The sequence below is a fragment of the Poromitra crassiceps genome (assembly GCF_964638095.1).
Source record: "Poromitra crassiceps genome assembly, chromosome: 14".
In the NCBI taxonomy this organism is placed as follows: domain Eukaryota; kingdom Metazoa; phylum Chordata; class Actinopteri; order Beryciformes; family Melamphaidae; genus Poromitra; species Poromitra crassiceps.
The window spans coordinates 27,908,358-27,923,357 of NC_139633.1; the positions used below are offsets into that span (position 1 = coordinate 27,908,358).

At 44.2% G+C, this 15,000-nt stretch overlaps 1 protein-coding gene across 1 annotated transcript in view; it reads left to right on the forward strand.

The window, feature by feature from the left end:
* Positions 1 to 15,000, forward strand: part of ttc27 (tetratricopeptide repeat domain 27) — a 161,702-nt gene that overhangs the window by 115,283 nt on the left and 31,419 nt on the right. The window contains exon 13 of the mRNA XM_083650706.1: positions 14,750 to 14,977. Within this exon, the coding sequence (XP_083506832.1) occupies positions 14,750 to 14,977 (228 nt within the window). The remainder of the gene's footprint in view (positions 1 to 14,749; positions 14,978 to 15,000) is intronic.

Consider the following 15,000-nt stretch of genomic DNA (forward strand, 5'->3'; position numbering starts at 1 on the left):
AGGTACACTCGCACACATACAATTGTGGAGAGAGGAGGTCGCACATTCGTAGCCATGATGCAAAAAATATGGTATTTATTGTTAAACCTCAGTTTTGGCCATGCGCTCTTCGTCAGGATATGCACAACATCAACATCAACAGGGGAGAGGGACACAGGTGATTCATTACAGGTAGGAGTGTCCACAATCAGATACAAGGGAGGAGCAAAAGCACTCGCCGCCCAACATGCAATTACAGAGATTGCTTTAATGATCAATGTCCACAAATAACATTTCTGTTCAATAATAAATAGCATAACATGAACACTACAGTGAGTGAGATAATATCAAAAGTGTCCAAATGTCAGTCAGCAAAATACAGCCAAATTTTTTTTGTCCATTTTTAAAGGACAAAAAATAGTCAAGGAGACCATAGTATAATCCTCACACACACACACACACACACACACACACACACACACACACACACACACACACACACACACACACACACAGGGCCGTCTGGGAGACAACATGATCTTCACAAAAAGTATTAAAATGGATTAAATCCTGTTACTGTATAAAAATACAGTACATGTCCGCTATAGAGACACTGCGGAGCGCGTCGTCATTCAGAAACCACGCCCAAAACGGGGAGAAACAAACAAAAAAAAAACCCAATCCTGGTGTTCTCCTATGTCACGTGTCGCACACAAAGATCATATATACGGAAGATGAACACTCCAACTTACTTCCTTGACAGCTAGATCCACATTTTTCTTCTCGCCAATTCTCAATGGCTTCCTTGTTTAGCTCGGGAGTACAAAAAAAACTTTTATTGGCGATTTTGTTTTACATTTGTTGTCTGCGCAGCCCACCACACAGCAGCTTTTAGCTATGTTTAATTCAAGGAAAATGACGCTGGTGTATGGAAGTGAATGGAGAGCTTTGCCCCCGTGATGGGCGTGGCCTATTTCATGCAGTGTCTCTATTAGATTAATGCAGCAGAACTGGGTGAGTAGTATATGCATCCTATGTGATTTTCTAAGTCTTATAGGACTTCATTTCCCTGGATTAACTCCCCTGTGTCTGTTTTCTTATTCTGCCCATTCCTACATTAGTTTCACAACTTTTGTTCGCTACGTTCCCTCACAAATACACTGATTTTGTACGTTTTTTCTCTATATTTATTTTGTTTCTCTATTTTCTTCCCTTAATTTCAGTTGTAGGAGCACGAAAACGGTCTTAAAGTCTTGCATTTTGTATATAGCCTGGGCACTCGCCACTTCCGATTCTTTCTGGCTGTGTGCAATTATTCACATAGAAATATACGCAGGGACACTCAGGAATTGCTTCCGCTGTTTCTACTGGGGGAACGGGGCTCGCTCTCTTATGGGTTACGCCCGCACTGACGCCAAACTCAATCCAAAAACCTGTCCGTTTTACTGTTGTCTTGCTGGTCACTAAGTGCGCCCGACTGCTAGAACACGACTTTAGACCTGTTATGAATCAGTGGGGTCTTTTCTAATATCCGGGGTAAAAACCGAAGCTCAGACCACGTACGTGTCTTGCTTATTTACAAAATTCACATATGCGCTCATTGTTTTGAATGGCGAGTTACCCCCCCATTTCCGGGTTTTGTGCTGCCCCCCCTTGCTCCTCTGACGCACGAGTGTCCCTACGTATGCACACTGTGTGCACACACACACACACACACGCACACACACACACACACACACACACACACACACACACAGATAGATATCTTCCCTGTGGGAGCTCCTGCAGAGCCTCTCCACTGTTGAGCTAAGGGGGCACTTAATACCCAATGCTTCTTGGTCCAGACAAGCCCATTTTTCACACTGAATATGGCTGCTATCACCCCACACACACACACACACACACGCACGTGCACACACACACACACACACCCGCGCGCGCACGCACACACCCGCGCACGCACACACCCGCGCACGCACGCACACACACACACACACACACACACACACACACACACACACACACGTGCACACACACACACACACAGCAGGAAGCGGAGAGATAAGTGAATGTGGTGTTTGATGTGGCTGAGCTGGCTGTCTTCCTTCACCTCCCCCATCTCTCCCATCATCCATCAGTCTATCTGTCCGTACACCCGCGTGGTACAGCTGCATATGCACTCGTCTGGTCTGGCAGATGTGAGAGCCGACGCACACACACACACACACATGCACACACACACACACACACACACACACACACACACACACAGGTCTGGGCAGGTTTCACTTGGAAATATTATTAACCTGCCTGACCCTGTGGAGCACCCTTGGGAGAAACACGCACGCACACACACACACACTCACTCAATCAATCAATCAATAGATCCAGTGTACTGCACAAGCAACTAACTCTCTATTTCTCTCTCTCTCTCTCTCTCTCTCTCTCTCGTACACACACACCAACCATGGATTAGCCATTGGTAGAGAAAAGGTTTCGCCGAGCAGGGTTTTCCACAAGTGCCGGCTGCCCGACATTAAAATATTTCCAGCCGACTCTATCGCTCTATAAACAAGCCAACCGTGGTGGATGGCAAGCAGCAACAGCCACGCACGCACACGCCAAAGTCACGCACTCAGTCAGTAGATGTGATGCACTTCCTCAGATAGCCTCTAGTTTCCCGGCTTGACCTTTGGGCCAATCGCGGTGCTTAAAACACGGAAAGCTCCGCTCAACCAGACGCCGTGCGAATCTAAACAAACGCACCTTCAAGTGAGATGCAGCAGAGGGTTTTAACTTAAGCCCAATGTCCACCAGGTGCGGTGCGGCTCCGCTCAAACTGCCGGGAACAGACTCTCGCCCATATTAATAGATGGGCAATACATGCATTACGAAAGAAATATGAACCTGTCGGATCCCGCATGCGTCTGACAGATTACATAGGTGTGGTTGTGCATTTTCTTCTCTCCCCCATGGGAGGCGCGCCCCACACTTTGAAAACCATTGGTGTACAGTAGGGGTGTCAAAAATAATCGATTATAAGATGCATCGCGATGCGGACGTGCACGATTCTGCATCGATTCACAAATGTCAAAAATCGATTATTAACACATTGACTGCCAGCCCTTTTTTCAATGCTGTAGGTAGGTTGTGCCAGGTTTTTTTTTGAGGATTCTGGCTCATTTTACAAGAGCCGAGGATTCTTTTCTGTTAAGACTTCGTGAACACCAATCATCTAAAAAGAACTAATAGAATGTGTGCTTTCTCTGTCTAAAAGAGTTAGTTTGTAGAGTTAGTAGTTATGTAAGCATTAGCAGTTGAATACAGCATGGTTTCAGCGTCAGAAAAATTATTCAGAGATAAACGGCTTTTTGTGAAATTCGATAGAACAGTCACTTTAACCATTCATTTTTGGCATCAGTAAGAGTCAGACATCTAAACAATAGTTTTGAACAGTAATTTCCTCCATAACAGCAGGAAACCCCCCTCTGCTTCCAACTCCTCCCTCCGTGTGTGTTCTCCTCCTGCCTCCCTGGCTCTCCAGCGGGCGTGTCACAACGAAGTTGCTGCTGCCTGGCTGCTGCCTGTTTGAGCGGCCGCTGTTTGAGGAAGTCTGGGTGGACTCGCTCGTTTCGTGGAGTTTTGGTTGAGAGCTTTGATGCGATTCTGGTCATATTTATGCTGCGTGTTTCAAAGTGTGCATCCAATCTATTCTTGGAAACCCCCACCGTTGCCACCGCTGTGCATCAGCGCGAAAGTGAAAGCGTTTTCGCCATCAATTTTACAGTATGAGAACGGCTTCGTCGCGCTTTTCCCTCCAGTTTTGGGTCGCCTCTTTCTACTGTGGAGAGACATGTCGACACTCAGTGGGTCGGTAAAATAGATTATACACATTCAATACCTCCAATTCTGGTGTAGGAGACGTAAAAGGGGTTGATCGATGTCCCACCGTCAAAAAAAAAAATGTTTATGTAAGCCGAGATATCTCGTCCTTGGCACTCAACGGTTGGATTATGTAAGCCGAGATATCTCGTCCTTGGCACTCAACGTGTTAAAAAAAAAAAAAAAAAAAATTAATAATCAAATAAAATATAATGGAAGTACATGCAGTTGTTTATTTTAATTATGGATCATAATACAATGCAATTCCAAATGCACTTTTATTTTAAAAGTAGCCACACAGTGAGAAAAAAGAAAGTGAGAAAAAATAAATCATGTATTGCGGAAAACAGTGATGCATCGATTTAAGATGCATCGAGATGCATCGATAATCGTACTCGAATCGAATCGTAGCCCTCTGAATCGTAATCGAATCGTGAGGCCAGTGAAGATTCACAGCCCTAGTGTACAGTATGTAACAGGTTTTCAATGGTGTATAATGAGCATGATACATTAGTGTTTCAATAGTAATGTGTGAGTGTTTCATTACATTGAATGTGTAAGCATCTCATACTGTATAATGTGACTGGTACAATTATGTACATGCGAGGTAAAGTTTGAATTATGACCTATATACGGCACTTCACGAGAGACCTTCAAACCTGGCCAGGACCTCACACACCGTGGCAGACGTCTGTGTTGTAACCAGCGAGCGGTGCCAAGCGCTGTCGACTTGAGAGGCCGAGCTCCAGACCAGCGTTCATGACGTAACGGCCATCTGGATCGTCTTAAGACTCCGACTCTCACAGTAGAGCGGGAATAGATTCGGTCAGCCCCTCGTCCGCTCAGTCATCGACCCCGAGCACTTGACCTCTTGGCCGGAAGGAGCAGATGAGTTCTCATAAACGCTCGTTAACGGCTACGCTAATCGCACCAGTCGCCGATTTAATTTGGACACGGCCTGTATATACTTTTTTTTTATGTAAATGTACAATTTCTTTTATTCTCCCAGATGCACTCATATCTACCTATATATACAGTATGCATTAAATGTGGCAATAGCAATATAATTGGAATGCACTGATACAATCTCAGAGAATACAATATATACTAGTGTTATCTATCCATATCTTGTGTGGCTGATGTTGCAACACACTGGCAACCTGCTTTTGATAGAATTGTGACCCCACACAGACGCATACAAACACACTCCACTGATTCTAAATGCACATTGCATCTGTCTAAAGATGGAGTACTGACCTGTGCTTCTAAGCGACCCCTGAATGGGACTCCTGCAGACTGCTGGGCCTCCCTCCCTTATTGGGTTACAGCGTGTTTTGTCTCTTCAATTTGATTACCCGCTGTACATTTGACTCACTAATAGAAGTGCGCTGCTCTGGAAGCGTAAGCTGCGGTGGTCCCCGGGCCAACACGCCATGTAACACAGCCACCACCGGGGATACAACATAGCAAGCAATCCATTTGTCTGGAGTGGTTTGGTCTCCTTCCAGTACAGCTTTGCTCTTGTTGGACAAAACCTAAGGTTATGAATATAACCCCGGTTCTATGAATAATAGGAGTGAGGTAACTCACTACTTCGGAGGCAATCCTTGCCACCCTACACAGAAGCCCTTTTTTTTCTAATCTTTAGATTGGGTCAGAGACTCACATCCCCCCCCCCCCCCCCCCCCCCCCACACACACACACACACACACACACACACCTGCCAAGGGGGCGGAGCCTCCTATATACACAGGCACCGGTTGTGTATCTCCCGAAGTGTCAGACCAGCTTGTCGCTACAAACCCAGAGAAGTCATAGCAGGGCTCGACATTAACGGATGCCCGGTTGCCCCGGGCCAAAAAAAAATAAATGGCAACCATTTCTTGGCCTTTGGTTGCCATAGTGGCAACCACGTTTTAACATGTAAAAAATAAGCACAGCAGCAAACGGCAAAATATGCACCAAATACATATTTTTTAATACTTGTGAGTGACATGCTGACATTTTATTGCTGTTACAATCGGAACAATGTTGCTAATTACCGGAACCCAGTAGACACGTGCGGTGTGTTTGTTTACTCAGGTCAGACGCTGCGCGCACACCGGCTCAGCTGCAAGCACACGTTTGATATGGCCAAACAGATTCAGTTGTCTGGCTGTGTGAAAGCCCCAACTAACGTTAACCTGGTGTGGTGTCAACATCACAAATGAACGAGCAAGAAAGATGATTCGACTGACAAATAACCAGATGAACCGCCCGCACGAAAAAACAATGGGAAACAGACCTACTCGTAAACTATGGACTATTTCAGAAGGAACAAACAGCGTGCTCCGAGACAACAGCCGTGGCTCAAAGGTGTGTACTTTCATTTGAGATTGGTGAATGTAGGAAGAAGAAGTAAGACCGCAGACTGTGCGGAATTTCCTGATTACAGCGGTAGGCGAGCCCCTTTATAGTTGTGCGTCGCGGCTAACTGCAAAGTATGCATATTAGATTTGTAATGTAAGTGGACGAGGCGAAGTGCGTCTGAACTGCACGCGGAAAGTATTCCACGAGAAAACACCCGTGTGTCATACATACATACGCAGCAGCCCATGAGATAGGGTTGGAGAGAGAGAGAGGGATTGCGGCGGGGACAGAGCGGGCGGGCCAAGGCCGCTTCTGGGCCTTTTGGGGCCCCATGCAAAATCTCAGAGTGGGGGCCCCAAACCACTGTCAGCATAGTATCCCTGAATGAACATGAATGAGAGGCCTAGGCTACTTCATGATCAATAACGCTGTTAATTAATCAATTAAGCACAATATGAACAATAACTGTTGAAAAATATATGAAAATGAAAGTTCACAAATATTAGTTAAACAAATCCTTTCAGTGCAAATGCATTATAAAAACAAAAAATAAGATTTGTTGGGAAAATGAAATTACACAAATGTATTATTATTATTATTATTATTATCATTATTACTACTACAGTACTACACCCGGTGCGCGCACTGAATAGGCCTATTATACTATATACTATAGACTATTCTACTTACTTTTCTGTCACATCGTCATTATTAAGCCGGCTTATGACTGCATAGTATCATAATTACTCAAAATATAAGGCGACTAAAAATGGCAACCGTATTTTCATTCGGGCAACCAAAAGCTCCTGCCAGGTTGCCCCTCCGGCAACCACTTTTAAAAGTGAACGTCGAGCCCCGTCATAGGTTCATTACTGCGACCCCAAAACCCCGCTCGTGCCAAGCATGGGCTGAGGTGGCTGTGCGCCCTGGCTGGTATAAGCCAAGTGTTGGAATTAATCCAAGTTTCCTTAAGATCAAAGGTCAGCCTAGTAAGCTCTAATAATGTGTGGCCTATGAGATGTTTGCTCAACTATACTAACGGAAGTTGGGTCCCAGACAGGAGTTTCAGTTCTAGGTGAAACTACACGTAACATTAGACTAACAAGGATGTGCACCTGTCTATAGGCTGGTTTCGTGTAAGGTAACACCCAATGAGTGGGTGCATCTGGTAATCTGCCCTACAACACATGGGGTCTTCCTCTTTTTGAAACCCAGCCTCTTTGACGGATGAACATCCTGAATGCTGTGTATATATATGAATGCTTCCTGAATAAACATCGCTTCTTGACGGCATACTTTGTTGTGTCGTGAATGAGACCTGAACTTCAGCTGAGAGACTCTGTCGTTTGTTCCATCACTTTTTACCCTCCACCAGAAATAACGAACACGGGGAAATTGAGTCATCTTGATTGCAATCCTTTATTCCATCCATTGATTGGTCAACTTTGCTAATTTTCAACACAAGGTAATAGCCTCCCCATCCAATGTGAGAGGCTCTGCTTAGAGATCAGCCCAGGACATGAGCAGCTGTTCACTCCTCCTGAGCCACCCTCGTCTTGTTGTCGCCAGGCACGTGTTTAGTTTAGTTTATTAGGATCCCCATTAGCCATTACACAAGGCAACAGCTACTCTTCCTGGGGTCCACAGTCAAAACAAACAATACAGATACATTACGAATATGCAAAGTAAAAGACAAAACACATTTTAAAATCATAGATTTAAGACAAACAAGAGAAAACAAACAAAAACTCACTCAACCTGGTTCTAAATACAGCATTATGTCCATCCAAATAACCATGTAACCTCCATCACAATCTTCCTAAAATACTATACAGTATATACTGTACAGGCATATAATACTATAATATAATACATCTACCTATAGCCTAACTAATACATTACTATCCGTTTATCAATCATTATCTATCATCTGTCCACCCATAGTACATCCTTATGTTATATAACGTCTAACTATATTACATGAATTACTATCAACTCTATACGATATCTAGGTGTATAATCACTATTTTTAATACCAGTTCCATTCATTGCGTATAATTAACTAGTTATGAAATTATAAAATGTACTTTTAGCTTATTTTTAAGTCTATATCTACTTTCTATATTTATAATTGTAGGAGGTAGAGCATTCCATTCAGACATGTTGAGCGTGTTGCTCCTCAGAGGAAGCAGTGAAGGCTACCAGATGAATATGGGAGCGAGAGCCCTTAAACACAAAGGTCAGGTTAGGGATCACAGTCACCCTTCCATCCCCTGGACGATCTGAGGGCACGAGGGGAGAACGGAGAGCGCGTGTAAATCGCTGACCCTCTTGGCTGAGGCTAGAGCCAGCAACAACGCTGTCTCGCCCCCATGTAATGGCTCCAAAGGGGGGCGCCCTTGAGCCCCTCAAAACCACGGCCAAGTCCCACGCAGGCACCAGGGCCGTGGCAACAGGAAGGTCCCATGTGGGCCCCTCTCATAAGAGCACGCACCAGATTCTCCTGGCTGACGGGTTTATCTCCAAAACCCACATGGCAAGCCCATAAGCCTGCCAGGTAGACCTTTGACGTGGAAAAGGCTTTGCCCTCATCTGTAAAAAAAAAAAAAAAAAAAATTAAGAAGAAGAGCCACAATGGCCTCCGCAGGACCCCAATAAGGAATGTAACCGTCTCTCAGGCACCAATTCTGGAACAGCTTCCACCTGAAACCAGACAAGGATCTGGTGGAAGAGGATGTGGATGGAACACTGACTACGTTTACATTCACACAATATTCCACTATTATTTGGAAAATGACAATACTCTGAATTTGATAAGGGTCATGTAAACAGCATAATTTATTCCAGTTGCATTTTCCGAATTTGCCCTTTTTCCAAATTTAGCATTTTCCGATTAAGACATCTGGGTTATTCGGGTTTTCGGAGGATTCTTTGATCATGTATACAGCGCATTCAGAATATGGGTCTCAATCAGGGTTTTTTCCGCAGTTTGCGACGCATGTTGCCGGTTTGTGGTCAACTGATGTGTGCTAGAAAGCTCTAGAACAGACGATATAATCATAATAATCCATCATCTCTGGCATGCAAAAAGAAAAGCCGACATTTCTGATCGGGAGGAGATGAGAAACATCGATTTAAAGAGAGAGAGAGAGTAGCCTATAGTGCCCAGTGCCCACGGAAGCCCACAATGCTTGCGAGCCTGCGAGGTAATAACGTAGGCTACTAGCCTACTTTTTATGAAAGACTTGGATGCGCAACACCAAACTTTTCAGCAGCAAGCTGCTCCTGAAATGGACCAAGTGATGCTCGTAAGAATCGTGCTGCTCTGTTTATTCTCAACAGAAAAACTCAGCGGCTCCGCCTACCTGCACCTCTCCCCCCCCCCCCCCCTCCCTCACGTGTCGGGGAGGGCGAGCTACGGCTGCATGTAAACGGGAATATTAGTGGATTATTCATTTAGTCGGAATATTGTCATTTTCAGAATATGGGCAAAAAGCGCAATATTATGTGCATGTAAACGTAGTCACTGTGACCCCCCCTTCCCCCTTGCGACAGCATCGTGCTATGCATCGGTAGCCGACCAGGGCGGAGCGCATAGCATCCGATAAGTCTCCTCTAGCCATGAATGCCTCCCATGTAGTGAGTCACCTCATGAATATTATGAAATAGAGCGCATTGATTTCAAGACGGGGGGACGACTAAGAATACTCTCAGCTCAGCTCTGTTCTTTCAACATGGTAAGACAGGTAACGATAAAGTAACTGAAAACACCTGCAAGAGGAAAAGAAAAAACAAAACTATAGATAAACCTGCTTATTCTTTCAACAGAGTAAGGCAAGTAGTGATAAAATAACTTTTTAAAAAATATTTAGAAAAAGTAGAAAAAACTACGGTACTGATAAACTCAACTCTGCTTATTCATTCAACGTGATAAAATGGGGGAATAAACAAATAATTTCAAGTGGAAAAATAAACTCAGCTGTGCCGTTTCTTTCAACAATGTCCTTACTTGTTAATAACAAGAAACAGCAGATAGGTTCAGTGGGGCCTCCATCTTCCTCCGAGAGTCGAAGAGAACTACTGCAGATTCAGTCCGCTCCTCAAGTGCAGGGCTGCTTGTCGGGAAGACGAGAGAGAGAGAGAGTCTCGGCGTCTCGATCTCGGATTTTATGAATCCATATCGGACCATTCAGCCGAAGATCGATTAGAATCGGGAAAAACTGATTTCTCCCTTACTTTCCATCCCAGTCTACTTCAATCTCTCTCTTTCTCTGTCTCTCATTTCTCTCATCCTCTCTCTATCTCTACCCCGAGAAGGACACAAGGGGATTCTTAAACACTGGCTGTGCCTCAAGGATATAAAAACCTCGTTCACAGTCTGGCCTGTTTCTCTCTCCCCTGGAAACCAAACCCAGCTCATGCTCTGTTTGCTCTGCTTTACCGTCCATAACAGCCAACCCCCCATTGTTTCCGGTCATGCTGGACCGAGCGTGAAAAGGACACGCATCTAATCAGCTCATTTGTTATCAAGTACGGTAGGCATCTCACTGACGTCTTGGCCTCTGTAACAGCTCTTCTGTTTCTCACCAGAATACTGTCAATGAGTTGGCTGTCATCTAGAAGCGGAGAAAATCATAAAAATAGGACTGTATCATGGTGTGAAGTAGGGATGTTCATTTTGAAAATTTTCCAAAATCGATAATTGGTGAAAATTAACGATCAATTATCGATTATCGATCATATTAATACTTAGAAAATTTTCATTTTTTTTTATTTTTTTACAAAATGAATGCCTATGGCATACGAAAGACAACGTGTTCTCCTCAATGAACTCTTTATTTCAATGTGTCTCCTCTCCAACACTGCTGTCCCCGGCGCATGCCGGTGTGAATTTCCCATGTTTAAAACAGTTTTGTTGGCACAAAGGCCCGTGCCCAGCCAGAAAACTAGAGACTATATGAAGCTCCACCTCACGTTAGTCGGCTGTGCAATGGAGTGGGGCGAGGAGGAACGAATTCCACCCAAACCTAGTCCATTTTTTTTTTTTTTTTTTTTTTTTATAATTAAAAAATCGATCCAAATGCCACAGGATCGATTCCAATCCTTAACGATCAATTATCGATTTTCGATAATTGATGAACATCCCTAGTGTGAAGTGAGACTCGACAACACGTCCACAGTGGCATGTTTTATCCACTTAGTACATCAATAATTAACCAGACCATTGAAAGCTCTCACTGGTTACAGCAGGTAGGGGCTGTACAATAAATTCGAATTTTCATCTCAATTTCAATTTTGGCTTCCCATAATTATGGAAACAAGATAATCGAGATAAAACAAGTATTTCTTTATATATATATTATTTATTTGATCTCTTTTTTCAGTTACATTTTATTTCAATTGAAAAGAAATGCATGTTTTTTCAACTTCAATGAATGCACGATTTTGCCAAAGTCAATTAGTAATGAATCACATTAAATAATCGTGATCTCAATATCGGTCAAAATAATCGGGATTATGATTTTTGCCATAATCGAGCAGGCCCAACAGTAGGTGTCGCATCCGTTGTGCTGGTCCCTTCACGGCAGAGGGATTCACTGGCGGTACTGAAGGACTGGCTCACTGGCGGTACTGAAGGACCATGACTGGCCACAACACGTTTCCCCCCCTTCTCGTCTGCCGTCACACATTTTCTCTCACTCACTTGGGTGATCTGGCACATTTCCAATTACCGGGAGAGCTTCAGCCGTCCGGCATGCCGTGCTCTTCACCGTAAAACTGTTAAGAAGATTTGTTGGATAGGCTCGCCCAGCAGTGGATGGGCACAGTCAGGAAAAGGCTGTGGAAACTCACAGTTGTGTTTGATTTTGATCAACCCTGCCAGTTGTGCTGATAGACTGTGGCAATTTGGTGCCCCTGTAGACAATATTGATGTTACAATCGAAGGTAAATCTAAGGTATGGTTCTACATGGTACACGCTACAGAACATAATTCTTGCCACAGGAGATTATAGATAATTAGGGATGAAACGATAACCGGTTTTAATGATAACCGTGATCAGATTCCTTACGATAATAACCGTAGGCTTTGAAAAACATGGTAAATAAATAATGTCCATCATCAACCAAAGTTGGCAACCGTCTCCGAGATGCAGCCGAGATGCAGCCTTGGAGAAATGATTTCACTGAGTGTATCAATCCTTTTTGGGTCTTTTGGTTTCTGAGTTTTCAATTATAAAACTTGGTGAAATGATTTCTGTGAGTGTACTAGTACTTTTTGAACATTTATCAGCACATTTTAACAATACCGTGATAATACTGATAACCGTGATAATTTCGGACCCCCCCCCCTTTTAGCCAATTGGCATGAACACACACACACCTTCACACACACACACACCTGACCTTCATGCCAAATGTCAGCCTCCCAGGGCAAAAACTGTGCCCACTAAATGGTGGTGAACGTCTTCTTGTGGACCGACCAACAGACAGAGTGACTTCTAGAGCTGCTGGTCTCGGGCTAAAGAGAACGAACAATCCAGATGTTGACATTATCTTCCATATTTGATATGACAAGCGCTTTGCAGTCCAGAACGACGATGTTCCAATTCGCATTGATGGATTTTGCATTGCACTTCTGAAACGGATCCAGAGTTGAGTAGTTCAGATAAGAATGATAGCAGGGTTTCTTGTTCAAAGTCTCCTCTGCTCCTCTTGGCCCAGCATCAGGAACCCTGACGAGGGGATCCAGCGAAGGCACGCAGTGAAAAGCCAGATTCCCGCATGCCTCGACCAGGCGGCGGTTAGACTGGCACACTTCACAATCTCAAGTCAAGCTAAAAGGATTTGGAGAGCGAAGGAAATCTATTCATTATTCTGCTCACACTACAGTGTTTTCACTTAGTGGGCCTCCTTTGGAAAGCGGGCCCTGTTGGAAAAAGCTGCTGTGTTGGCTTTTGCTTTGGCTTGGACAGGTCAGGTACAGACGACCAGGGAGCCAGTAGTTGTTGATTTAGACGGCAGGGATGCACTTCCTTACTGGATGTACTATGTTGATTTATAACATAGATGTTATATTACTATAGATGGGTCACCGCGGGCGCCGCCAATTCTAACAAAAATGGTAGCAGCAAGTCTCCTAAATGGGCGTGGTCAAGCATTGACTCAAAGCTGACAAAAGTCTCCTAAGTGGGCGTGTCCGTGGAAAAGCATGGGGCAAAACCCACATGACAAAATAACAGGAAGTGAGTTGAAGTTGGGCCGTCGTTGCTTGAATCCCGTCGTCTTTGTTTATAATGACACTAACCACCCTAATGTGATCACAGTTCCATTTGGAAATCGGAGCATTTGATTTGCCGTTGTCCTGTGTATGCGTGGGCAGCTCGCTCGCAGACGGGACACTCCAAACACTTGAGACTCTCTGCACCTGCAACCTTTCTCTGAAAAGACAGTTTCACTCTGTTTAACCCATTGATACCTGATGCAGCATTTGTGTGTGTATCCCTTTAAGACCGCGAACCGCGTTAACGCGGTTCGCGGTCTTAAAGGGATACGCACACAAATGAGGGATATACACACAAATGCTGCATCAGGTATCAATGGGTTAATATAGCTCGGCTTCACTGAGGTTGCTACTCTGTTACGTCAAGTAACGTGGATACATTGCCCTGAGTGCACATTGAATATGTAACCGCTAGGGGTGTCACGATACACTAATTTCACGATACGATACGATGCACGATATTGGGTTCACGATAACGATACGATACGATATTTTAACAATATTTTTTTTAACAAAAGTAAAAAAAAAAAAATTTTTTATTTATTTAACCATGTGAGTCCCGTTGAAATCGAAACCTCTTTTCAAGGGAGCCCTGGGAAAATACTGGAAAAATAGTCTTTCATTTGAAATACACAAAATACAAAACAAATTGTGTTTTTGGAAATTGTTATTATAATAACTAGAAAACAACATGGAAGATAATGCTTCTCTTGCAATAGAATGTGTCACACTGTCACAAACTAAATGTTTGTTGCATGGTGAAAGAAAAATAAAGTATACAATCTATTTCTTAAATAACTCATGCTCAATGGTCCCTAAACTTATGTAATCTTATGTACCCCTTGAGCTGTTTTGCCATGCCAGTAGTAGTAGTCTGCCCCCTCACTCATGCGTGTTGATTCTGCAAAATTTGTTCTATTATTATTCAGGAGCAAATTTTTTTTTTTTTTTTTTTTACGATATCATTTTTTTCTGATATCGTGACGTTTCGATATCGTGATATATCGTGCGACGAAATATCGTGACACCCCTAGTAACCGCTCATTAATACAGTATGTTGATTCTGAAATGTTATAACTCCTTTCCTTTTCCCTTCTTTTCCCTCACTTTACATTATCCTTCTTTCTTTGCCTAAACACACCCTCACTACCACCCTGACCCTTACTTCCTTCCTTCCTACTTGCTCCTCCTCCTTTGATCTTCCACTCCTCCCCTCTATCTCCTCCTCCACCGTGATCCTTCGTCCTCGTCCTGCAGGCCGAGGAGATCCTGCGTCGGGAGCTGGAGAAGAAGGCGACGCCCACTCTGTACTGTCTGCTGGGCGACGTGCTGCGGGAGCACGAGTACTACGACCGGGCGTGGGAGCTGTCGGGCCGCCGCAGCGCCAGAGCCATGCGCTCCAAGGCCCTGCTGCACCTCCGCAGCAAGGACTTCCAGAGCTGTGTGGACTGCTTCGAGCAGTCGCTCCGCATCAACACCATGCAGGTAACAAGGACTTCCAGCGCTGT